The sequence below is a fragment of the Schistocerca nitens genome, chromosome 4, assembly GCF_023898315.1.
Source record: "Schistocerca nitens isolate TAMUIC-IGC-003100 chromosome 4, iqSchNite1.1, whole genome shotgun sequence".
NCBI lineage: Eukaryota > Metazoa > Arthropoda > Insecta > Orthoptera > Acrididae > Schistocerca > Schistocerca nitens.
Genome location: NC_064617.1, coordinates 69,710,931 through 69,738,842, shown reverse-complemented (window position 1 = coordinate 69,738,842; position 27,912 = coordinate 69,710,931). Strand labels below are relative to the sequence as shown.

Genomic DNA, 27,912 nt, shown 5'->3' with positions numbered 1-27,912 from the left:
TGTGTGTGAACATGTGCCTGAGAAATGACCAACTAGTTGCTGAATGCTGTAACACATTCTCACACCCCACAATAATTGAACAGAACCAAAACACTGTGCATAAAAAAGAACCCCAAGACTGACATGAACATCCATAGAAGAATGCACAACTAATTAGACTGCTGAGCACATGCTGCAATACACAAGAAGAGAAAAAGCATATAAACATTGCACAATAGCTTCCAAACCTCAGTGCAAGGCACGTGAATATTCTGAACTAAGGCACTAAACAACACAAAATGTGATTCCATCAATACAAGCATGCCATGTCGGTGTAGGGTAATGGCAACTGTCCTCCCCAGGTGGGAGCAGGGCTTGTGGCAAAATTTCTACAGAAGCACAACCCGAGACCCAGAAGGACATTTGATGGGATTGGCAGTGCCAGCAGCAGAGCTGGCAGCAACAGCAGTAGCAGTTTCTGGGGTGGCAACAGTGGCACCACTGGAATCAGTGTGGAGGCACTGGCATTGGCATCAAGAGGACCAGCTGTCACAGGTCTGGCAACGACTGCACTTACAAGAGAGCTGGCATTGACAAGGCTGGTGACATCAAGAGGGTCAGCTGTAACAGTGCTGTTGATGACAGGAGTGACAAGAAGGAAGTTTGCATCATCATTCACACAGTCGGTGGTGAAAGAGGACTGGCTGTGACAGGGCTAGTGATGATTGGACAGATGAGAAGGCTGGCAGCATTGTCAACAGGGCTGGTGATGACAGGAGGGCCAGCCAAGACAGTGCCAATGATGACAGAGTTGATGAGAATGCAGTGTCATCATTGACAGGGTTGGTGATGACAGGAAAAGAGAGAGTGATTATTGGATTGATGAGAGGACTGGCATTGGTGATTGCAGAGCCAGCAACACCAGGCCGGTGTCTTGTGGTGTCACTGGCAAGGACTGGCCCGATGGCAGAGGGACTTCTGCCATAGAACTTTGTGAACACAAAACTGTCACACAGCACAACAACATTGCAACTGACTTGACTCAAGGTGGCCCATCTCACCACATACAAAACTCATGGATGCCCAGTCTGGACACTGTCCACAATTGAGCTCACTTGAACACTGAGGGGAAGACTGCTTACTGGTAATCGAGACTGTGGCACTCACGTGGCTCAACCAGAGTTGACTGTCAGTACAAAATGCACTCTTATGTTCCACTATCAAGCCAAAATTGACATACTGCAGATGAGAGTCTGGGAATAACTGACAACAGAAGCAAAAGACATCTGTATCTGCACTTGCAATAAAGTGAGCACTGTGCTGCATATGTTGTATGCTTTATGCTGTAAAGCGGGTCTTCAACCTTTGACTGTATGTGGACCAATCCTCTTTCTGGCTGTCAAACATCCGATAAATTAGTACCAATCCAGGAATGGTTTATTGACATGCGGCCATTGCAGTCATAACCTGAGTGAGCTGAGTTATGATCTGCAGCAGTTTCTGTATTTGCTGCTCCTATAACTGAATGACTTGTGCCAAACACAGCCACAATGATTGGACTGACAAGGTAACAGAATAGGACCCTTAAACCTTACACAAAAATACACTGCCAACATGCTGTAATCTGGATGTCACTGAAGTACAAAACTTACAGCAAATAACCACTGAAAATAATGCAGACCAAGAGCATCAATTAAGACAATGCCTAATGCAACAACACAATAATAGACTGCTGAATCATACATAAAACAGGGCAGTAACAAAGAAACCAATTTTACAAACTTGCAACTGGTAAGAAACTTTGACACCATTGGGGAAATGAACTTCAAACAAATGCCTACCAGAATTGAGAAAACCAACTGGAAAACAACATGAGAAGCATGACTATGTTGCCCCATCAGAATGAAAAAATGAAAATCCAGTAGGTTGAAAATCTTGTGAACAGTGTGAAAAATGAAACCTTGCTCCAGCAAAATGAACTAAGACACAGCAAGAAAGACTAGAAAACACATGAAGAGCATAATCATCTCCATGAAATATCTTTTAGCAGAGAGGAGTACTGACAGTATTGAGATACATAGTTTGCAGTAACAATTTTTATTGACAAGACTAAACTACATGCAACTTCTAGGAACAAATGTCCACATAACTTGATAAAAAAAAATGTTAATCCTCAACAGTGCCTTAAAGGTACACATGAGGGTGAAATCCATGAATGTCGATGTGGTGAGGAGCAGGGAGGATAAGTAACGACAAACTTCCACAAGGCTGGGAACTCATTGGCAGCATCTTACCAAAGAGCAGTAAGATGCTGTAACAAAATGGTCCCACAAGGCAATGAGCTCGTGGACAATCACATACAGATACAGTGAAGTGTTGCCCTTGGGAGTGACTGACAAAAGTGCAGCTTCATGCGGCACTCATGGTTGAGGGCGAGATAACATCTCGGGTGGCAGCAGCAGTGGCAGACATCGAAGACTCAAAGCAGCGATCAGTCGGTCAGAACCTGGAATGTAACTGGAGCACCAGCCTCAGTAGGCATTCGTGGAAGAGTATGTGCATGGTGTCACCATATGAACACGTGGCTGCATGGATGTGAGGAGGTACCTGCGACTACAATATTGTACTGTAACCTGCACATCTCATAGTGCCGTGGGTAGCATCTCCAGGTCCTGTGGCAACTCCAGAAGACTTGGTGCTAAAAGCTCAGTGACTTTTTGGCAAACATCCTCCAAGGTGAGCCACGTGCTGTACCTGCCCTGTGAAGTATATCTGTAAGTGTGATGGCCAAATATGTAGGGGTGCAGCTCTGCATAGAGCACATGTTCAATGCAAAATATCTGGCTCTATCAAGCATATCAGAACAGACAGTAAGCAGTGTGAGGGTTGTGATGTTGTGAAGTCCTATAAAGTTTACATATCGAGCTGGCGCAGAACTGAACATTCCTCAGCCAACATTTTGGAGAATCCTTCATAAATTATTAAGAGTGAAGCTGTACAAATTGCAATGCCATAAGCCATGATGACAGATTGTGCCATCTGCAGTTCTGCATTGATGTACAGAACAATCTTGAAAATAGTGACTTTGTGAGAAAATCAGTCTTCAGTGATGAAACTACTTTTCATCTTTCGGGAAAGGTCAATCAACACAACACATGCATATGTGGGTCTGAGAATCGGCGTACAACTGCTGAACATGCCCAGAATTCTGAGGAAGTTAACATGCTCTCTGTCATGTCCAGCAAGACAGTCTGTGGACCATTCATCCTTGCTGGGAGAAATGACAGTGGTATCACCTGTCTCAACATGCTGCAATTGTGTTTCATGCCACAATTTGAAACTGATGGCAGAGATTTCATCTTTCAACAAGATGACACTAGTTCACATTTGAAGTAGCTGTTTTTACCAATACTTCTGATATGGGAAGAATTGGACTAACAATTAGGTGCCATGTTACAAATGATAGACATGTAGAACATTTATAAACATGGTAAAATAAAAATATGTAAAAAATAAAAATAAAAACTTTGATTGTTTGTCTTTCCCTACTGTATCACTTGTTATGTTTTTCTTGCTCATTTATCTGTGTCAATTTTTTAAATGTTCATAGACTTTATCATTACTGTCAACAAAGAAGTGTTTCATGTAACTGTATGGTATCTAAACTATTTTGACAGAATGTAAGAGCCACAACATCACTTCCATATAAATGGATAATAACAGATAATCATTTCTGGAGTGTGTGCAATGCAAGTGCATTAAATTCTACACCTTCCTGCAGCTTATCTCATACTGAAGGCAAATAACGATGTTAATGATAAGCTTAATTAAGCAAACTCCTTGGTACTACTCAAGAGAAGTAGACTGTAATGGCACTATGTTCCATCCTCTCCCTTCTGTCCTAGTATCATCAATGGCAGAGGCAGGGCACTAGATTTTATCTGCTCTAATCAAAATCTCATGTACTGAAACAACTGGATTTAAGATGTATAAAACTCAAGAAGCAAAAGTAGCACCAAGTTAAAAGACTTGTTCTGACACAGAGCCTTACAATTCAAAATCACATGAGACCCTTTTCCCACTAAGAACTGGGATGTATTTTTTTAAACACAATATCAGTTATTATGTGTCCAGTGTAAGACACAAATAATCAATGGTCAAAGTAACACATGTTTATTAGCCGTGAGGAGCTGTAAATTGGGGTAATTGGTTTACTGAAAGTTGCATGCTATGTGCCTTAAAAATCAAATGAAACTATATGGGGCTAGATACCTTTTCAAGTCACAATCATCTACAATGTACATATGCAGATTGAAACAATAAATGAAAATTTGTACAATGGTCAGGATTCAAATGTGGGGCTCCTGCTCACTAGGCAGATGTGCTACCCACTATGCCACTCTGGCACAGTGGGTTTCCGCAACTGTACAGACTACCCTAGCATGCCTTTCCTGTTTTGCACAATGCTTAAATGCTATTCCAATACAGTTGGAGAGACTCTGCAACACTGTTCAAGTTCAGGGCGAATACTAAATGAGCTGAGGCATAAATGGGAATTTGGATTGAGGAGGGAGGCACACTAGCACAGTCTGTGCAGTTGCGCAAAGCCACTGTGCCAGGGTGACATAGTGGTTAGTGTGTCTGCCTAGTGAGCAGGTGATGCAGGTTCGAATTGCAGCAATGGTACAAATTTTCATTCGATGCTTCAGTCAGCAGATGTACTTTAAAAAATCAATTCCCTAGAAGAGTAAAATAGTAAGGTTAATGAGTCAGAACTTAAGGAAGTACAAGAGCACCAGTAAGATTACAAAGTAACTTGGAAGAAAATACAGGGGATGAAGGGTGAATGGTGGAGACAAAAAATAATTTGATAGGAGGAACTGTTTCTGCATGTTTCCTATGCAGACCAAATCTGTGTTCTGACCATCTCCCTTCAGTGTAATGTTGATATCTTTATTCTGCATAACATATCTCCCATTATTAAGTTTCTTGTGACCACTGCTTATGCCTTTCCTTTATCTAAATATATGTACCTCCTGTAGTCAAATTGTGAAGTGCTTGGCAGAGAGCTTAGAGCGTGGTACCATAAGTTAGCATTTCTTCCTGTTCCAGTCGGATATGAAGCACAGGAACAATGACTGTTTATTGTTTCTGTGAATGCTGTAATTAGTCTTATCTTCATAGTCATTACAGGAGTGATACACTGGTTGATGAAGAATATCTCTAGATTCTTCACATACTACTAGTTCTCAAAACTTTGTATGTTAGCTTTTGTGAGATAAGTGGTGTCTATCGTAAAGAATCTGTCAGTTCAGGTCTTTCAACATTTCTGTGGTGCTCTTCCACAGGTCAAACAAACATGTGACTATTCATGTGAACCTTCCTTATATACTTTTAGTATCCCCTGTTAGTCCCATTTGGCAGGGATACTATACACTTGAGCAGTACTCATAAGATGAAACACACAATTGATTTGAAAGGAATGTATTTTGAGTGGCAGCTCATAAGGTGGTATGATCTTAGTATTTCTTACATACTGTCACAACAGTTCTCTGCTCTATTGTTGCCCAAAAAGTTCATGCAGACTCTTATGAAGATGCCAGAGTCATTCTTTTAAGATCTCTCAACGAATCAAGGAAATGTTCATCAGAGTTCCTTCCTGTATTTTTGCTTGAGCAATCCTTGGAAACTTCTCTTGCCAGTGCTTGAATTAAGGTAAAACGTTGTCTATGGCTTTTACAAAAATTTTGGTATGACCCATATATTGTGCAATGGACACAGATACGTATTTTTGGGTCAACAGGAGGAGTGTTTATCGCAATCTTCTGTCCAGGTAGTAGTACATTTCAGTGATGCAATTTTTTCCCATAATAGTGCTTTTCCATTTCTGCAGTCCCACTGATGTAAAATGCAACAGCACTTTGTGTAGCTGAGCTGCATGCCAAGAAAAATTGCAATTACCTAGCAATACATGGTGTTTTTATTTCTCATACTGGGTAAGTGGGAGTAACAGTTTAAAGTTCCGATATGTCTCTCATGAGCAATCTGACCAGAATGAAATTTTCTACATGATTAGATGCTGAAGTAATGAATTAAAATTTGTGCCAAGGCCAAAAAAACAAAGAAGGTCATTTTCTTTGGAGAAATATTCAGAAGAACAGCATGGTGGTGACAATAAACACTCACTTTTCAATTGCAAAAAATAATATTCCACCCTTTTAAGTTTGAAGCTGGAAGCTCAGCCTGTTGTTTTGACAATTTAAACCACAGATGATATCGTTGAGATCCCCATGACACAAAAAGTATCACTTATTTGATTCACAGTGACATTGAAGCATTGGGTTGGCCTGCGTATCTTTTTTGCTGTCTTATGCATATTTGTCACTGTATTCACCTTTGGTCACTTCCACATTCTTAGGAGGCACTGGTATCTGTTACCCTTTGTTGTGACACAAAGACCTTATAGCAGATGGTAAATTAGGATATATTTGTCAGACAAAAGAACAGTCCATTGGTTCCCTCCAAATCAGGGGAACAGCAAAGGATGTTGACATGATCTTTTTACCAGCACATGAGAAACAGCATTCTGGCAGGGTCCAATTATCATCCTCCTTATTAACCTTACACCCATAATAAAGTTCATTGCACTTCTTTACAAGAGGTTTTAGCTTCAGTTTTGTGATTTCAGAGATAACTGTCTACAGATATAACAACAAGAATTTGTGCTATTTTAATAGGCACATAGTTCATTTCTTTTTCTGAATTTATAAAAGCACAAACATTCATGACCTTAGCAAACAAGCAATCACTTCTAACAACTGTCAGAACTCTCTACGCTGAGATGCAAGTGGCAAGAAATGGAATGTGATTCTGTGAGTTCAAAATGAGTCATCAGTAGTGTTATCAAATCACCTTCATTTCCTGAAGGTAATTTTTGAACTGAGGTGTACATGTGGTAATTCACTATACTTTTTTGATTATTTTTCAGCAATTAAATCTGCTGAAACTTTAAGTTAGGTTTTTTAGATTAAGCTATAGAAGAATAACCAATATTCAGCATTTTCAAGGATTTTGATAGCTATGCGGTAGAGTAATATGAGAAACTCAGCTTGATAGCCAAACACTTATTTACTTATCAAATTTACCACCCAAGATTTAGCAAAGAACACCATTTCAAAAATGTTGTTGATCAGCGTAATCTGTGACTCAGTCATGTCTGGATCAAGAGTCCCTATCTCAAATTGATACATTCGTTGTTTCTGCATCATCTCTGAAGTTTGTAACATCATCAGTGTCATAGATATATCCTGTATAAGCTTTCTACCAGACATTGTTTTTCACATTGTTTGTTGTGTTACAAAGAAATATAACATAATTCAAACCTTGCTTCTTAAAACAACAACACAATAAAATGTTTATGTAAATGTTTCTCATGTTTTACATTTAACTGTAATGGGAAACGGAAGTTGTTAAGTGTAAAATATGAGTCCCATTTACATGAGTGTGTGAGTATGAGACTGTACTAAAAAGCAAGGTCTGGGATTATGTTACATTTCTTTGTAATAAAATGATCAATGTGGAAAGTAATGTCTGGTTGGTTTATTTTACAATAAGTATTTGTATTATCAGTCTGTAAACATATTTGTAGCATGAAACATAATAACATTTTTTATTTTTTCCCAGTACATTAGGTTTGACATTCATGAAATGGTTACAACCAAAACGACCACTTCGGCCAGTACGAAAAGAACGAAAGAAAGTGACAACACAAAACATTTCCACCACAGAAGTAAAGATTATTATAAATATTGTACGTGCATTTGATGTTCCTGTCAGGAAAGACGTAGATACTTTGGGCATCACCACGGTTGGGCCACAGGGTTGCAAGTTCACACTGGTTCCAGTAAGACCATTTGTTGAAGTATCATTTCAAGATACTGTCTGTAGAACAACCACTGCTGAAGGAGCAAATCCCACATGGAATCAAGAACTTCAAATACTACTGCGGTGAGTAAAACTTACTTTTTCATTTCAGCATACATTTACAATGCTACGGATATGAAATATAGGGCACATTTTTTGTTTATTTTAGATATGTCGTCTTCATTCTATAGTATGAGGTCTTTCCAAGATCCCAAAAACATAGCTAACTTAATCTTCTATGGAAAAGTCAGTGACGATATAAAAATAATGTCATTTGACTTACAGTGAACTATGGACTTGGATGTCGACTTAATAAGTTATTTCACTTGGCAAGAACAGTTTTTGTTTATCATTGAGAAGGCTAGTCATCACAGATATATTCCTACTGTTATACAGGTTGAATGTGTTCATTGTGCAGATGTTCAAAATGTGAAATAATCAACATTTTATGGAAAAAGTGTGTGTTGGTCAGTTATATATTAAATTGGGCAATATTTATGTTTATTTTTGAATGGAAATTTGTTGAGGGGAAAGGTCTCTCTCATACTAAGAATATGAGTATATTTGTTATTTTCTGATTTGATGCTAGCAGTCTTACTCAGATGATTATCATGGGTGAAATTTGGAAATTTATTTACTGAATCGAAATGAAAAGGTGAAGTCAGGTAGTTACACAAGGGAGAGCACTGACATCAGTATAGAAACTATCATTATATTGTTTATTGATGTAGATGAATGATGAAGGAAAGTTATAAGTTAACCCCCTCCCTTAAAACCCACATCCTTTCGTCTTTCCCTCTCCTTCCCCTCTTTCCTGATGAGGCAACAGTTTGTTGCGAAAGCTTGAATTTTGTGTGTGTGTTTGTGTTTGTTTGTGTGTCTATCGACCTGCCAGCACTTTCGTTCGGTAAGTCACATCATCTTTGTTTTTAGATATATTTTTCCCACGCGGAATGTTTCCCTCTCTCTCTCTCTCTCTCTCTCTCTCTCTCTATATATATATATATATATATATATATATATATAAAAAAACAAAGATGATGTGACTTACCAAATGAAAGTGCTGGCAAGTCGACAGACACACAAACATACACACAAAATTCAAGCTTTCGCAACAAACTGTTGCCTCATCAGGAAAGAGGGAAGGAGAGGGAAAGACGAAAGGATGTGGGTTTTAAGGGAGAGGGTAAGGAGTCATTCCAATCCCGGGAGCGGAAAGACTTACCTTAGGGGGAAAAAAGGACGGGTATACACTCGCACACACACACATATCCATCCACCCATATACAGACACAAGCAGACATATGGTCTTTAAATATGTCTGCTTGTGTCTGTATATGTGTGGATGGATATGTGTGTGTGTGCGAGTGTATACCCGTCCTTTTTTCCCCCTAAGGTAAGTCTTTCCGCTCCCGGGATTGGAATGACTCCTTACCCTCTCCCTTAAAACCCACATCCTTTCATCTTTCCCTCTACTTCCCTCTTTCCTGATGAGGCAACAGTTTGTTGCGAAAGCTTGAATTTTGTGTGTATGTTTGTGTTTGTTTGTGTGTCTGTCGACCTGCCAGAACTTTTATTTGGTAAGTCACATCATCTTTGTTTTTAGATATATTTTTCCTACGTGGAATGTTTCCCTCTATTATGAACATATATATGAATATAATAGAGGGAAACATTCCACGTGGGAAAAATATATCTAAAAACAAAGATGATGTGACTTACCAAACAAAAGCGCTGGCAGGTCGATAGACACACAAACAAACACAAACATACACACAAAATTGTAGCTTTCACAACCAACGGTTGCTTCGTCAGGAAAGAGTGGAGGAAAGGGAAAGACAAAAGGATGTGGGTTTTAAGGGAGAGGGTAAGGAGTCATTCCAATCCCGGGAGCAGAAAGACTTACCTTAGGGGGAAAAAATGACGGGTATACACTCGCACACACACACATATCCATCAACACATATACAGACACAAGCAGACATATTCAAAGACCTATTTGTCTTTGATGTGGGAAAAAATGGAAATGGAAATAAAGCGAAAGTTATTCACACACACACACACACACACACACACATATATATATATATATATATATATATATATATATATATATCTAAAAAGAAAGATGATGAGACTTACCAAACAAAAGCGCTGGCAGGTCGATAGACACACAAACAAACACAAATATACACACAAAATTCAAGCTTTCGCAACAAACTGTTGCCTCATCAGGAAAGAGGGAAGGAGAGGGAAAGACGAAAGGATGTGGGTTTTAAGGGGGAGGGTAAGGAGTCATTCCAATCCCGGGAGCGGAAAGACTTACCTTAGGGGGAAAAAAGGACAGGTATACACTCGCACACACACACATATCCATCCACACATACAGACACAAGCAGTCTGCTTGTGTCTGTATGTGTGGATGGATATGTGTGTGTGTGCGAGTGTATACCTGTCCTTTTTTCCCCCTAAGGTAAGTCTTTCCGCTCCCGGGATTGGAATGACTCCTTACCCTCCCCCTTAAAACCCACATCCTTTCGTCTTTCCCTCTCCTTCCCTCTTTCCTGATGAGGCAACAGTTTGTTGCGAAAGCTTGAATTTTGTGTGTATATTTGTGTTTGTTTGTGTGTCTATCGACCTGCCAGCGCTTTTGTTTGGTAAGTCTCATCATCTTTCTTTTTAGATATATTTTTTCCACGTGGAATGTTTCCCTCTGTTATATATATATATATATATATATATATATATATATATATATATATATATATATATATAAAGATGATGTGACTTACCAAATGAAAGTGCTGGCAGGTCGAAAGACACACAAACATACACACAAAATTCAAGCTCTCGCAACAAACTGTTGCCTCATCAGGAAAGAGGGAAGGAGAGGGAAAGATGAAAGGATGTGGGTTTTAAGGGAGAGGGTAAGGAGTCATTCCAATCCCGGGAGCGGATAGACTTACCTTAGGGGGAAAAAAGGACGGGTATACACTCGCACACACACCCATATCCAACAAAACAAAAGTGAACGATTACAATGGCAAAATATTCATAATTATTTACAAAACTTTTAAAAGTCTTTGAGGCCCCAATGGATTAATAGATCAGTTCATGGCTGACAGAATATAGAAGAAAACTTAGGAATAGATGCTGACATTTTAAGCAGCTTTTAAACATTGTATCTGTTCATTTGTATACAGAACTCAGAAATGAGACTTCAGAATGACTGCCATTTTTATAGACGGCACTCATCATGATGATAAAATCTTCTCTAGTTGACAGCCAAGTCCATGCATTGTTCTCCAGCAACATTTCATGTTGAGTGCTATATGAGAATGCAGGCTTTCTTGGTGAATCTTGATGATAAAATCTTCTCTGGTTGACAGCCGAGTCAATGCATTGTCCTCCGGCAACATTTCAGCAAGTTTTTTACTTGCCATCTTCAGGCGAAGTGTTGGGTTCACAACTCGTCCGCATCTTTATAGCCACTGGACCATGGGCTTCTCTGCATCCTTGGTGCCGGTCAGGCCAATCAGGCACTAGCAGAATCGACACGGCGGTGCGTGTCGATGGGGAGCCGCAGGTGCCGAGTCCTGGCGTCTCATCTCGGTACAGCCGGTTTATTCCATTCGCCACCACCGACCTGCCTCCCTTGGTGTGCTCTTGTCTTATTCTTGATATATTGTGCTGTACATGGTGCTGAGTTGGAACACAACATTATCAAGTATAAGATGAGAGTGCACTGCTGGGGGCAGGTCGGTGGTGGCAAATGGAATAAACAGTCCACACCAAAACAAGTTGCAAGGAACCGGCACCCACGGTTCTCCCCCACCACACGCCACTGCACTGATCCTGCTCATGCCTGTCTGGCCACTGGCACTGAGGATGCAAATCCCATGGTCCTGCAGCCATAAAGATCCAGATGAGATGTGAACCCGATACTTTGCCTGAAGATGGCAAGTAAGAAACTTGATGAAATGTTGCCGGAGAATGACACATTGACTCAGCTGTCAACCAGAGAAGAATTATCATAAGAATTCACGAGAATATAGCACTGTGAGACCTTCAGCATACTGGACAATGCAATTCTCATATAGCACTCAACATGATTTATCCCCACCTAAAACTTGATACAAACAAATGTAATAAATTTGGCATCACTGTGGTGTATCTTGGCCATGGGTTGAAACCATGAAGATATTATCAGGGAATGTGAACCTTACCAGCTTCAGCTTAACTCTGACACACCTCACATCATTGTCTTATCCAAACATGCCAACTTGCTGGATGTTGGCCTACACCTCTCTGATGGTGACATCCATAACTGTGTCTGTATTAAGCCTTCTAACAACCAACAGTGCCTTCATTTTGATAGCTGTCACCCCTTCCACACCATAAAATCACTCTTATATAGTCAGGCCACTGGTGTACGGTATATATGCACTGATGAGAATTGCATTGTCCAGTATGCTGAAGGTCTCACAGAGGTCTTCACAGACAGACACTACTCTCCTAATATTAATCTTCAAAGAGATTTCCCATGCCATTTCCGCATACATCCATAATTGTCCCACCACCCCAAAGAATAAGTTGCAAAGAAGTGCCTCCCATGTCACCTATCATCACCACAAACTGGAGCATCTAATCCATACATATCCCTTGCCAAGGCTTTGGTTATCTATCTTTGTGCCCTGAAATGAGGGGAATCCTACCCACCATCCTTCCCATTCCTCCTAAAGAGCTATTCTGTCAGCCATCCGACCTACAACATCGTGGTCCATCTGTAAGTCACTCCCCCAGACCTCTTGCCACAGTGATCACATTCTTGTGTGGTAGATCCAGATGCAACGCTTGCCTGATTTCCCACCTCCCAGCACATTCTACTCCAGTCCTTGACAAAGGTTTACCCATTGGCGAAAACACCCATGCCGTATGTGAGTTCTGCTGCAATTTCTGTGCAGCATTTCCTTTGGGTGTGACCACCAACCAATTATCCACCAGAGCGGACGGTCACCACCAAATTGTGCCAGGCACAGAGTTGATCATCCAGTGGTGCAATACACTGCTGAGCACAACATCCTTCAGGTCAATGGCTGTTTCACAACCCGTGCCATCTGAATCCTTCCCTCTAGCAGCAACCTTTCTGAACTACGTAGATGGAAGCTATCCTCAGCACACATCCTTTTTTCTTGCAATCCTCTTGGCCTCAGTATTCACACCCTCTACTCAGTGGTTGTCACTTCTTCCATTCTGTCACCTCCTCCCAACCCACACCTTTACATCAGTTTCACTGTGTGCCACACCTCCACACCTTGCTGGTTCCAGTGCACATGTGTCACATTCCTAGCCAGTGCACCTGCCACCTCCCCCTCCCACATTCATAGCTTCCACACCTGCTGCCTCTCTTTTGGCCACAGGAGGGAGAGAGAGAGAGGGTTATAGGCAGTGAGGAAGTATTTGTACCCTAGCTCTTCGAAGAATTTCTTTTGAAAGCCAGCAGAGTTTTCATTCTTTTTTGGTGCCTGTCAAAGACTCACCACTTCTGGTATTCATAGACAGGTCGCCTTTACTCCCAAATTATTTAAGAATATCTAGAGATGTTTCATATGTCTGACTAATGAAAATAATGAGTACAGAGTGTGGCAGAATAATTAAGCAAAGTGCTTCTGGGAATGATAACACATCATTTGGGATAAGAGGATTGCTGTCTGTGGCAAATAACAAGTGTTATCTCAGAGAAAAACTGGTCACATGAAGTTCATAATACCAACGAAGCAAGAGAACTAGTAGCCATTGGCTGACCATTGTTGAGAGTGATGTGCAAGATGACAGTTATTTATGTATCTGTTGACCCAGACATAATAACAAAATAAATTAATTACATCAGCACCATCATCACAGTAAGTAACTAGCTTAGATATAAAACATGACTTACTTACAAAGAGATATGCTTATTTTAATAATTTGTTACTACCAATATCACAGTTCTATCTTGCGATACACTTTGACAGTTTGAATTTTCCAAGAAGTAACTCAACATATGTAATTAATTTTACATCTTTAAACTGTAGCATATCACGTCTTTACTGTATACTAATTGCATAAATTTGTGGATTAGTTTGAGTAGGCTGTAATTGCATTTACTGAATGAGATTTTCACTCTGCAGCGGAGTGTGCGCTGATATGAAACTTCCTGGCAGATTAAAACTGTGTGCCCGACCAAGACTCGAACTCGGGACCTTTGCCTTTCGGGGCAAGTGCTCTACCACCTGAGCTACCGAAGCACGACTCACGCCCGGTACTCACCGGCTCACCGGGTGTGAGTCGTGCTTCGGTAGCTCAGGTGGTAGAGCACTTGCCCCGAAAGGCAAAGGTCCCGAGTTCGAGTCTTGGTCGGGCACACAGTTTTAATCTGCCAGGAAGTTTCATATCAGCGCACACTCCGCTGCAGAGTGAAAATCTCATTCTGGAAACATCCTCCAGGCTGTGGCTAAGCCATGTCTCCGCTATATCCTTTCTTTCAGGAGTGCTAGTTCTGCAAGGTTCGCAGGAGAGCTTCTGTAAAGTTTGGAAGGTAGGAGACGAGATACTGGCAGAAGTAAAGCTGTGAGTACCGGGCGTGAGTCGTGCTTCGGTATCTCAGGTGGTAGAGCACTTGCCCCGAAAGGCAAAGGTCCCGAGTTCGAGTCTCGGTCGGGCACACAGTTTTAATCTGCCAGGAAGTTTCAATTGCATTTAATGTTTATGAAATTGTTTACATATGCTTCAGTAAATTTCTATTAACTTAACAGTCCACCAGGTGGTGATTACTCTCATGGAACACTCCAGTCAATAAAAGATTCTGTTCATTTCAATTTGTTTGATGAGATTGTTATTGACCTTCTGGCTGATGATAGCATAAGGGAAACAAATATACACCAACGACTGGAGAGGAACTGGCTAGGAAGTCTGCAAATTCCATTTTCAACGTTGTACTTCAATTCTCAGGTAAATGATAGAATCAAAATCAGCCATTCAATATTTAAATAGTTGTAACATCTTTTTTATTTTATTATTGTAAAGTTGCTGATATGAAGCTTGTACAACTGAGTTCTAAAATTTAAAGCTTTTAATTGTTTGTGACTAATAATGTCTGTTAGAATGTATGAAAAGAGCTGTCTTTTGGAAACTGGTGTGACAGGTATTTATATGAAAAATATAATATTCTTGTTAGAGAAGTTTTATTTGCCCACATCACAATAATTATGTGTATGGACTACTAGTTTTGATAAATTTTAACTGCCATCTTCAGACCTGAAAGAAATAGTTACAACAGAGTTTTTACAACTTTTTCTTGCAGTCAAATATTTGTAATTCACTAAGAAGAAATTTTTTGCGAAATATGTGCATTACATAATGTCTGCATACATCAAACATTTTGCCAGTCTATGTAATGCACTGTCATCTAGTCATGAACATATGGAAGTTCAAATGTAACTGTGGTATACACCACTTCTAACAAACACCGAACAATGTGCTCCAGTATGCGGCCGCCAAATACATCGCTGGCCGCACTTCTCTGGGCGGCCCACTGCTTCCATCGCTGGCTGTCTTCACACGCACGCTCCCTGACGTGGCCGAGAAATACATCGCTGGGCACACTTCTCTGGGCGGCTTGCGGCTACCATCGCTGGCAGCCTTTGTGCGCGCATTTGTCAGCACACAGCAATTGGCTACGCCAGGAAACATTGCGATTGGTTTTCCCTGGAAAACAGCGACCCCAGCCGACGGCTCCATTAACTAGCAAGCCTTATATAAACCCGGCCGCCACTGCAAACGACAGTTCTCATCGGGAAGTGCAGTACGCCGTGTTCCAGCTGCTTGTGGATGACTCGCCGCACCACTCGAGATTACCTGGCTGCTCGGCGGAAAATCTTGCGACTGCACTTGGAGAGACTGAACTTCACTGGACTTGGGAATAATTACGGGACGTGCACCCCACCATGCACATTCGGACATTGGTATAACCAAACTTTAATTCTGCATTACTTCTGAGTGTGAGCCTGGGTAGACGCTTGGCTAACATAATTGTTAAAAAGTGATTTGTGATTTAATAAACCAGACTGAAGAGGTTATTGTGTTATTCCTGGTTATAACACAATAAAATGGCGACGAGCACGCACTTATACAAGGGTTCATGCAGACGCAGGCCACGCAGCAAGTACCGCCGTTTCCGTCTTTTGAAGAAACGTTAGAGGACTGGGAAGCCTACGAATCCCGATTGCTGGAACATTTCCGTGCTTTCAAGGTAACTGACGTTGGCCTCATGAAACCTTTGTTTTTGTCTTGGTCTAAACCTGAGATTTATCGGCTCTTGTGCAAACTGGCCCCCTTATCAAAACCTTCGGAGCTAACTTTTGCCGAGATTTGCTCGTTGCTCACTAAATATTACCAGCGCCATACTCATGTTATTTCATCTCGAGTCGCCTTTTACCAATGCAAGAAACAGCCGAATCAGACGCATAGAGAGTGGGCAGCGGAATTGCAAGGCTTGGGGCGACGATGTCACTTTGTTAACTCTAACAATAAGGACTCCTACGCCGAAGAAATGATCCAGGAAATGATAATCAGGGGTACGCCAGACAGGGAGTTCCAACATGAGGCCCTTCAGCTTGTCGACCCCTCATTGGATAAAGTCTTGGACTTGGCACAAAGCTTCGAGGTGACCCGTGCAGCAGGCAAGAAACTAGAATCATGGATCGACATTGCAGCAGTCAATGTAAACACATCAGAGCTGGCGGCTAAGGCCTGCCCGAGTGATGATTCCGAAATAGCGATAGTGCGGGCAGGCCGCCGGTCCACTCAGCAGACCCGTCCGCCACCTCGCTCCAACCGCTCAAACCGGTCGTGGGTGCCAAAACGTTTGCCATCGTGTCCTGATTGTTTTAAAAAACATCAACGAGATGACTGTCATGATCGATGGGCCTTTTGCTACAAATGTTCTTCCGAGGGCCATTTAGCTTCTGTGTGTCAAAAGTCCCGCTGGCCGCAGCAACCTTCAGATCTTCCGATGGATGTTAATCTGATCGCCGCTATTGATCATCAGGAGACCACCAATAGGCTTTTTATTGAAGTCCTGATTGCGGAACAACTGATTCAATTACAGGTCGACACTGGTGCAGCCGTGAGCATTCTAAATTACGCCACATATTTGAGACTTGGCGCTCCTCCCTTGCACGACACGCAGTGGCGCCTCATGGCGTATGGTAAACATTCCATTCCAGTCCGCGGTCAAGTCGACTTGCCGACGACATACCGGAATGTCACCCGCCAGGTCACCTTCTTAGTCGATAACAGGGATTCCTCTGAGAATTTATTCGGGCTGGACGCATTTCGGAAATTTGGTTTTTCAATCGACGATTCTGTGAATTTGGTGTCGGATGAGGTTCCGTACTCGGATCTGGACAGGCTTTGCCAGGATTATGCAGACCTGTTCACCCCTGGCCTCGGTTCCACAAAGAATTTTGAGGCACACATCACACTGAAACGGAATGCGCGGCCTCGTTATTTTCGTGCCCGTGCCGTTCCTTTAGCTCTCAGACATCAAGTGAAGAAGGAGTTGGACCGCCTCACGGCAAGTGGTGTTCTTGAGCCTATTCCTTCTAGTCAGTGGGCTACTCCCCTCGTCATTGTTCGGAAGCCATCAGGGCAGCTCTGTCTCTGTGGCAACTTTAAAGTAACAGTTCACGCCCAATCAGAGATCGAGACATATCCTATTCCAAATCCGGAGGAGTTGCTGTCCATATTGAAGGGTGGAAAATTCTTCTCGAAAATAGACCTCGCTGAAGCATACCTACAACTCCCACTGGATGCCGCATCTCAGCTGTTCCTGACCCTCAACACACCGCACAGGTTATATCGTCCGAAACGCCTTATGTTTGGGATAGCCAGTGCCCCTGCTATTTTCCAGCGGTTTTTGGAACAATCAGTCCTTAAAGTGGATGGATGCATTAACTATTTGGACGACATCATGGTGACGGGTCGTACCACGGAGGAACACCGTCACAACCTGCAATCTTTATTCCATGTCTTACGGGAGGTTGGCCTAAAATGTAGGAAAGAAAAATGTTGTTTTTTCCAACCTGAAATTGAGTACCAGGGCCACGTCATTTCCTGTTTGGGTGTTAGTCCGTTAGAGAAACATATAGAAGCCATCATCAAGCTGCCACGACCTACAACGCTGACACAAGTTCGTTCCTTTCTGGGGAAGATTTCATATTACCGAAAATTCTTACCCGCAGCTGCGACGGCAGCCGCCCCCTTGTCTCAGTTATGCAAAAAAGGGGTTCCTTTCAAGTGGACGCCGGCATGCAACCGCGCCTTCCACAGTTTGAAACCCCAATTACTGCAGGCCCCGTGCCTCGCACGTTTTGACGCTACTAAGCAAATCGTCATTGCAACGGATGCCTCGGATACAGGCATCGGGGCAGTCCTGGCTCACAGGGTGGCAGATGGGTCGGAGCACCCTGTGGCCTATGCATCGAAAACATTAACCGATACACAACGCCGGTATTCCCAAATTGAAAAAGAGGCACTGGCCATCATCTTCGCCTTAAAGAAGTTCCATGTTTTTGTGTATGGTACAAAGTTTCACCTCATTACGGATCATAAACCCCTCATATCGTTATTCAATCCTGCAGCAAAGATCCCTGACCGGACTGCTCACTGTCTTCAGCGCTGGGCTTTGTTTTTGGCACGATACCAGTATGAAATCCACTTTCGCAACACAACCGAGCATGCCAACGCTGATGCCCTCTCCCGCCTTCCATGGGGACCGGATTTGGATTTCCACAAAGAGGAAATTCTGTGTTTTCACGTAGACGAAGAAGCACAGGCCACAGTAGAGGCGTTTCCCATTACCAGCTCTCGGGTAGCGGACACAACCAGTAACGACGAGGTGCTCCGACAAGTCTGTCGTTACGTGCGTAATGGATGGCCCGAACGACCGCCTCCCACGGCTTCTGCGGCACTTCGTCAGTTCTTTACTGTCCGCCATCAGCTTCAGTTGGTTGACGGGGTCCTTCTACTTCTTTTGGACGACGGACATCCACGGGTCGTCATTACGCAGTCTTTACGTCAGCACGTTCTGCACCTGTTACACCAAGGTCATTGGGGGATATCCCGGACAAAGCTTTTGGCTCACCGGTTCACATACTGCCCGCTATGACTCAGGAGATTGAACACCTCACGCAGACGTGTCCGTCCTTCCAACACCAGCAGGCAGCTCCACGACACTCCTTTGCCTCTTGGCCACCATGTGTTCGCCCTTGGGAACGGGTGCACGTTGATTTTGCTGGGCCAATGTTTAATGCCATGTTTTTTATTGTTGTCGACGCATATTCCAGGTTTCCATATATTGTCCGCTGCAACTCCATTTCCACCTCCACCAGTATTGCAGCCTTAGAAAAAATATTTGCCATTGAAGGTGCCCCGGAGGTTCTCATCTCGGATAACAGTCTGCAGTTCCGCAGTGAGGATTTTCGGGTTTTCTGTGCCTGGCATGGCATTCGCCACATTCCGACGCCCCCCTTCTATCCTCAATCTAATGGCGAGGCAGAGAGGATGGTCTGCACCTTCAAAGCGCAGATGAAGAAATACCTCCAGGATCACTCCCCCGACGCATCTCTTACTTTTTTCTTGAGCAGTTACAGGTCCACGCCCATCGGAGATAAAAGCCCGGCGGAACTTCTTCATGGACAGCAGTCCTGGACCCTCTTGAATCTGCTTCTGCCGACACCTCGGTTGGCTCCGTCGCTGTCTGCTTCTCATTTCCGCCCAGGTACTCTGGTGTGGGCGAAGGGATTCGGCCGACAACCAGCCTGGATTCCAGCCACCATCATCCAGGGCAGGGGCAGGAAAGTCTTCCGGGTTCAACTTCCTGACCGGGCGGTTCTTCGACATGCCAAACAGCTTCACCCTCGCCTGCCTTCCCAATCGTTTTTCTCCTCCCCCCCTTGGCATATTCTCCTCCCGTCCCCTGCTTCCCCTTATTCCCCATGCCAACCAGAGGAGGACACGCCAGGGTGGTCCTCGCAGTTGGCCCCCGGTCGGCTCACGGACGACGCCTCCCAGCCAAAGCTTCTTTCCCCAGACGTGGACCAGACCCGGCCACAGCCAGCCGGGGACTCCGAGGTCTCCCCCAATTGCCACCCCCAGGTCACTCCGGATGCCGATGAAGACATGCCACTGGTTCCTCCTGCACTGCCTCCTCTGCTGCCGTGGTCTGCACGCTATAACCTCCGCCCCCGGCCGGGGCGTTTTCGCCCGTATGCTCCTGTGCCCAGTCTCACCGCTGACGACGAGGTTTCAGAGGAGGAGGACGCCATGGACGTTGTGTTCATTCGCAGCCAATGTTTCCACACTTCCCCACAGGGGAAGGGGTGTGCTATACACCACTTCTAACAAACACCGAACAACGCGCTCTAGTACGCGGCCGCCAAATACATCGCTGGCCGCACTTCTCTGGGCGGCCCACTGCTTCCATCGCTGGCCGTCCTCACATGCACGCTCCCTGACGTGGCCGATAAATACATCGCTGGCCACACTTCTCCGGGCGGCTCGCGGCTACCATCGCTGGCCGCCTTTGCGCGCACTCGTTTGTCAGCACACAGCAATTGGCTACGCCAGGAAACATTGCAATTGGTTTTCCCTGGAAAACAGTGACCCCAGCTGACGGCTCCATTAACTAGCAAGCCTTATATAAACCCAGCCGCCACTGCAAATGACAGTTCTCATCAGGAAGTGCAGTACGCCGTGTTCCAGCTGCTTGTGTATGACTCGCCGCACCACTCGAGGTTACCAGGCTGCTCGGCATAAAATCTTGCGACTTCACTTGGAGAGACTGAACTTCACTGGACTTGGGAATAATTACGGGACGTGCACCCCACCAAGCACATTCGGACATTGGTATAACCAAACTTTAATTCTGCATTACTTCTGAGTGTGAGCCTGGGTAGACGCTTGGCTAACATAATTGTTAAAAAGTGATTTGTGATTTAATAAACCAGACTGAAGAGGTTATTGTGTTATTCCTGGTTATAACAGTAACGTACATAAAAGCAATTATGGAAAATCCAGTGTCAAGATAATAAAGTATGTCAGAGGTGCACCTCCCTCATTGGATCAGATGCACCAGTGTGGCACATGTCAAGTAATACACTATAATTGTGCTAACCACTCACTGAAGTTACTGACAAAATACTAATATGTAACTCACTCTGTATGTGGTGACAGCTGACTACACACTGACAAGCAAGAACACAGTCAAAGGGGAAGGGGCGTGGTTCTGGGGCGGGGGGTTCTTGATTCAACCTAAAATGTAAATACAGGGTTATTACAAATGATTGAAGCGATTTCACAGCTCTACAATAACTTTATTATTTGAGATATTTTCACAATGCTTTGCACACACATACAAAAACTCAAAAAGTTTTTTTAGGCATTCACAAATGTTCGATATGTGCCCCTTTAGTGATTCGGCAGACATCAAGCCAATAATCAAGTTCCTCCCACACTTGGCGCAGCATGTCCCCATCAATGAGTTCGAAAGCATCGTTGATGCGAGCTTGCAGTTCTGGCACGTTTCTTGGTAGAGGAGGTTTAAACACTGAATCTTTCACATAACCCCACAGAAAGAAATCGCATGGGGTTAAGTCGCGAGAGCGTGGAGGCCATGACATGAATTGCTGATCATGATCTCCACCATGACCGATCCGTCGGTTTTCCAATCTCCTGTTTAAGAAATGCCGAACATCATGATGGAAGTGCGGCGGAGCACCATCCTGTTGAAAGATGAAGTCAGCGCTGTCAGTCTCCAGTTGTGGCATGAGCCAATTTTCCAGCATGTCCAGATACACGTGTCCTGTAATGTTTTTTTCGCAGAAGAAAAAGGGGCCATAAACTTTAAACCGTGAGATTGCACAAAACACGTTAACTTTTGGTGAATTGCGAATTTGTTGCACGAATGCGTGAGGATTCTCTACCGCCCAGATTCACACATTGTGTCTGTTCACTTCACCATTAAGAAAAAATGTTGCTTCATCACTGAAAACAAGTTTCGCACTGAACGCATCCTCTTCCCTGAGCTGTTGCAACCACGCCGAAAATTCAAAGGGTTTGACTTTGTCATCGGGTGTCAGGGCTTGTAGCAATTGTAAACGGTAAGGCTTCTGCTTTAGCCTTTTCCGTAACATTTTCCAAACTGTCAGCTGTGGTACGTTTAGCTCCCTGCTTGCTTTATTCGTCGACTTCCGCGGGCTACGCGTGAAACTTGCCCGCACGTGTTCAACCGTTTCATCGCTCACTGCAGGTTGACCCATTGATTTCCCCTTACAGAGGCATCCAGAAGCTTTAAACTGCGCATACCATTGCCGAATGGAGTTAGCAGTTGGTGGATCTTTGGTGAACTTCGTCCTGAAGTGTCGTTGCACTGTTATGACTGACTGATGTGAGTGCATTTCAAGCACGACATACGCTTTCTCGGCTCCTGTCACCATTTTGTCTCATGCGCTCTCAAGCGCTCTGGTGGCAGAAACCTGAAGTGCGGCTTCAGCCGAACAAAACTTTATGAGTTTTTCTACGTATCTGTAGTGTGTCATGACCATATGTCAATGAATGGAGCTACAGTGAATTTATGAAATCGCTTCAATCATTTGTAATAGCCCTGTATTGTTACACATGACCTAGTTGTCGTGTACTGCAATTGAAAGAAATTTTGATTTTCAGTCATATAATGAAAAAGGGATACACACTGTCAATAGTCAGCAACGACTTCAGTAGATTTGTTGTTGTTGTTGTTGTGGTCTTCAATCCTGAGACTGCTTTGATGCAGCTCTCCATGTTACTCTATCCTGTGCAAGCTTCTTCATCTCCAAGTACTTACTGCAACCTACGTCCTTCTGAATCTGCTTAGTGTATTCATCTCTTGGTCTCCCTCTACGATTTGTACCCTCCACGCTGCCCTCCAGTGCTAAATTTGTGATCCCTTGATGCCTCAGAAAATTTCCTACCAACCAGTCCCTTCTTCTTGTCAAGTTGTGCCACAAACTCCTCTTCTCCCTAATTCTATTCAATACCTCCTCATTAGTTATGTGATCTACCCATCTAATCTTCAGCATTCTTCTGTAGCACCACATATCGAAAACTTCTATTCTCTTCTTGTCCAAACTATTTATCGTCCATGTCTCACTTCCATACGTGGCTACACTCCATACAAATACTTTCAGAAACGACTTCCTGACACTTAAATCTATACTTGATGTTAACAAATTTCTCTTCTTCAGAAATGCTTTTCTAGCCATTGCCAGTCTACATTTTATATACTCTCTGCTTCGACCATCATCAGTTATTTTGCTCCCCAAATAGCAAAACTCCTTTATTACTTTAAGTATCTCATTTCCTAATCTAATTCCCTCAGCATCACCCGACTTGATTCGACTACATTCCCTTATCCTCATTTTGCTTTTGTCGATGTTCATCTTATATCCTCCTTTCAAGACACTGTCCATTCCGTTCAACTGCTCTTCCAAGTCCTTTGCTGTCTCTGACATAATTACAATGTCATCGGCGAACCTCAAAGTTTTTACTTCTTCTCCATGGATTTTAATACCTACTCCGAATTTTTCTTTTGTTTCCTTTACTGCTTACTCAATATACAGATTGAATAACATCGGGGAGAGGCTACAACCCTGTCTCACTCCCTTCCCAACCACTGCTTCCCTTTCATGCCCCTCGACTCTTTATAACTGCCATCTGGTTTCTGTACAAATTGTAAATAGCCTTTCGCTCCCTGTATTTTACCCCTGCCACCTTTAAAATTTGAAAGAGAGTATTCCAGTCAACATTGTCAAAAGCTTTCTCTAAGTCTACAAATGCTAGAAACATAGGTTTGCCTTTCCTTAATCTTTCTTCTAAGATATTCACCTACTATGTTTCCTTCTCTTCCTTTTCCTACTGTCGAATTCCAGTCACCCATGACTATTAAATTTTCTTCTCCCTTCACTACCTGAATAATTTCTTTTATCTCATCACACATTTCATCAATTTCTTCATCATCAGAGCTAGTTGGCATATAAACTTGTACTACTGTAGTCGGTGTGGGCTTCATGTCTATCTTGGCCACAATAATGTGTTCACTATGCTGTTTGTAGTAGCTTACCCGCACTCCTATTTTTTTATTCATTATTAAACCTACTCCTGCATTACCCCTATTTGATTTTGTATTTATAACCCTGTATTCACCTGACCAAAAGTCTTGGTCCTCCTGCCACCAAACTTCACTAATTCCCACTATATCTAACTTTAACCTATCAATTTCCCTTTTTAAATTTTCTAACCTACCTGCCCGATTAAGGGATCTGACATTCCATGCTCCGATCCACAGAACGCCAGTTTTCTTTCTCCTGATAACGACGTCCTCTTGAATAGTCCCCGCCCAGAGATCCAAATGGGGGACTATTTTACCTCCAGAATATTTTACCCAAGAGGACGCCATCATCATTTAACCATATATTAAAGCTGCATGCCCTCAGGAAAAATTACGGCTGTAGTTTCCCCTTGCTTTCAGCCGTTCGCAGTACCAGCACAGCAAGGCCGTTTTGGTTAGTGTTACGAGGCCAGATCAGTCAATCATCCAGACTGTTGCCCCTGCAACTACTGAAAAGGCTGCTGCCCCTCTTCAGGAACCACACGTTTGTCTGTCCTCTCAACAGATACCCCTCCGTTGTGGTTGCACCTACGGTACAGCCATCTGTATCGCTGAGGCACGCAAGCCTCCCCACCAATGGAAAGGTCCATGGTTCATGGGGGGGGGGGGGGTGGGGGGTCAGTAGATTTAAAGTATCTATATACTGATAGCACTGTCAGCTATCACCCATCCCTGATTTAGCCAAGAGCAACTACTCTACATAGTCAACCTTACTTGAGCTCATTTATTGTTTCGTTAATTAGTTCAGTTCTAACTTGGGGTTGGATTTAATTTACATGTTGTTATTTATTGTTTTTGTGCTGTGTACTGTTATGATAGTTGCTAATTGTGGAGAAGCTTGTAGCAAGAAAGAAGAGGAAGACTGGTTTTGATTTGTCCACTTGAGTTGCGATAAGTTAAAAATGTGTGTGCACTACTGTAGTAGCTTGATTACCAATTTCCAGCTGTTTAATGTTAGTACTGGCATCATTATTTGGAGACTGGTAGAACTTTGGGGTTCCAATAATTCTGTATTTTACAAGGCAGTGGAATGGTAACAATATTACAGATAACATTATATTAAAATCACTGAATAAAAGTACACTTGGATTTACCTGTGCCACCCCTATCATAAGTTGCCCAGATGGCAAAATATCACCCAGTCTGGTCACTCAGTTATGAAAACCAGTTCTGATTCCGATATGGATTTAAGGGGAGGGGTTTGTGGAGAGCAGAAGAGGTATGTGATGGTAACACATTCTACAGTTTGTTTGTTTCTAAAATATTTTTCCAGTGGGCTGTTTGAATTTGTCCAAACAAACTGTTCCATGTAACGTGTCTCCCCGCCCCGCCTTTCATTCAAAATCTATTTACGCTCTTCTAACACTATAATAACTGAAGCAAGGAATTCCATGCCCATTAAATCTTAAAATATGCATATATTTATGTATCATCAAATGGCCAGGCATGCACAATTAAAGAAAAAACATGGCAGTATCAGAGTTTCTTGTTTGTAATACATTTTATTTTATTTTAAAACAATGTACAAGAACCAGTTTTTCCAAATTCTACAGTGACTGGAATAGATCTGCGGGATGAGGTGCTGATATAGCAACCCCTGAATTCAGGATGCGAAGTGTTCCAAATCCATCCACTGGCAACCTTGATAAAGGGTTTCTGTGGTTTCACATTTGCAATTTCGGAGAATGCCAATCTTGATCTTTTGCTATAGGCCACAGGCAGTTACATTCCTTTCTTGACAGATTCCAGTTTTTCTAAAGGTGCAGCCTTGCTGTTTAAATGAAAAGAACTGCATCAACGATGAACAGAACATCTCTTCAGTCTCCAAGCACTAAAAACCACACAATAAATTGATATGTATGTGGCAGCATGCTCTACCTAATATCTTCCAAAACCTTCACACATAAAATGGGATTCTTCAATGGTTCATATATCAGGTTCTGTTCACAATAGAATGTTGGGGTCAAGCGTTTTGGATAGCCTTTGGGCTAGGGACTATTTGTGTACCCAACAGAAGGACTGTCTTAGTGTCACAATCCTATAGCACAATGTCAAAATATGAAATTACACACTTACTCCTGCTTAGGTTCTTTTTGCATTTGATGTCATCTATGGCCCCCCATGAACCATGGACCTTGCCGTTGGTGGGGAGGCTTGCGTACCTCAGCGATACAGATAGCCGTACCGTAGGTGCAACCACAACGGAGGGGTATCTGTTGAGAGGCCAGACAAACGTGTGGTTCCTGAAGAGGGGCAGCAGCCTTTTCAGTAGTTGCAAGGGCAACAGTCTGGATGATTGACTGATCTGGCCTTGTAACAATAACCAAAACGGCCTTGCTGTGCTGGTACTGCGAACGGCTGAAAGCAAGGGGAAACTACGGCCGTAATTTTTCCCGAGGGCATGCAGCTTTACTGTATGATTAAATGATGATGGCGTCCTCTTGGGTAAAATATTCCGGAGGTAAAATAGTCCCCCATTCGGATCTCCGGGCGGGGACTACTCAAGAGGATGTCGTTATCAGGAGAAAGAAAACTGGCGTTCTACGGATCGGAGCGTGGAATGTCAGGTCCCTTAATCGGGCAGGTAGGTTAGAAAATTTGAAAAGGGAAATGGATAGGTTAAAGTTAGATATAGTGGGAATTAGTGAAGTTCGGTGGCGGGAGGAACAAGACTTCTGGTCAGGTGACTACAGGGTTATAAACACAAAGTCAAATAGGGGTAATGCAGGAGTAGGTTTAATAATGAATAGGAAAATAGCAACGCGGGTAAGCTACTACAAACAGCTTAGTGAACGCATTATTGTGGCCAAGATAGATACGAAGCCCACACCTACTACAGTAGTACAAGTTTATATGCCAACTAGCTCTGCAGATGACGAAGAAATTGAAGAAATGTATGATGAAATAAAAGAAATTATTCAGATAGTGAAGGGAGACGAAAATTTAATAGTCATGGGTGACTGGAATTCGAGTGTAGGAAAAGGGAGAGAAGGAAACGTAGTAGGTGAATATGGATTGGGGCTAAGAAATGAAAGAGGAAGCCGCCTGGTAGAATTTTGCACAGAGAACAACTTAATCATAGCTAACACTTGGTTTAAGAATCATGATAGAAGGTTGTATACATGGAAGAACCCTGGAGATACTAAAAGGTATCAGATAGATTATATAATGGTAAGACAGAGATTTAGGAACCAGGTTTTAAATTGTAAGACATTTCCAGGGGCAGATGTGGACTCTGACCACAATCTATTGGTTATGACCTGTAGATTAAAACTGAAGAAACTGCAAAAAGGTGGGAATTTAAGGAGATGGGACCTGGATAAACTGAAAGAACCAGAGGCTGTAGAGAGTTTCAGGGAGAGCATAAGGGAACAATTGACAGGAATGGGGGAAAGAAATACAGTAGAAGAAGAATGGGTAGCTTTGAGGGATGAAGTAGTGAAGGCAGCAGAGGATAAAGTAGGTAAAAAGACTAGGGCTAGTAGAAATCCTTGGGTAACAGAAGAAATATTGAGTTTAATTGATGAAAGGAGAAAATATAAAAATGCAGTAAATGAAGCAGGCAAAAAGGAATACAAACGTCTCAAAAATGAGATTGACAGGAAGTGCAAAATGGCTAAGCAGGGATGGCTAGAGGACAAATGTAAGGATGTAGAGGCTTATCTCACTAGGGGTAAGATAGATACTGCCTACAGGAAAATTAAAGAGACCTTTGGAGATAAGAGAACCACTTTTATGAACATCAAGAGCTCAGATGGAAACCC

At 42.9% G+C, this 27,912-nt stretch overlaps 1 protein-coding gene across 1 annotated transcript in view; it reads left to right on the top strand.

Annotated features, from left to right (window-relative positions):
- The window catches only part of LOC126251758 (coiled-coil and C2 domain-containing protein 2A), a 606,935-nt gene that overhangs the window by 439,081 nt on the left and 139,942 nt on the right, over window positions 1-27,912 (top strand). Inside the window, exons 18-19 of the mRNA XM_049952374.1 lie at window positions 7,663-7,986; window positions 14,697-14,892. Of these exons, the coding sequence (XP_049808331.1) occupies window positions 7,663-7,986; window positions 14,697-14,892 (520 nt within the window). The remainder of the gene's footprint in view (window positions 1-7,662; window positions 7,987-14,696; window positions 14,893-27,912) is intronic.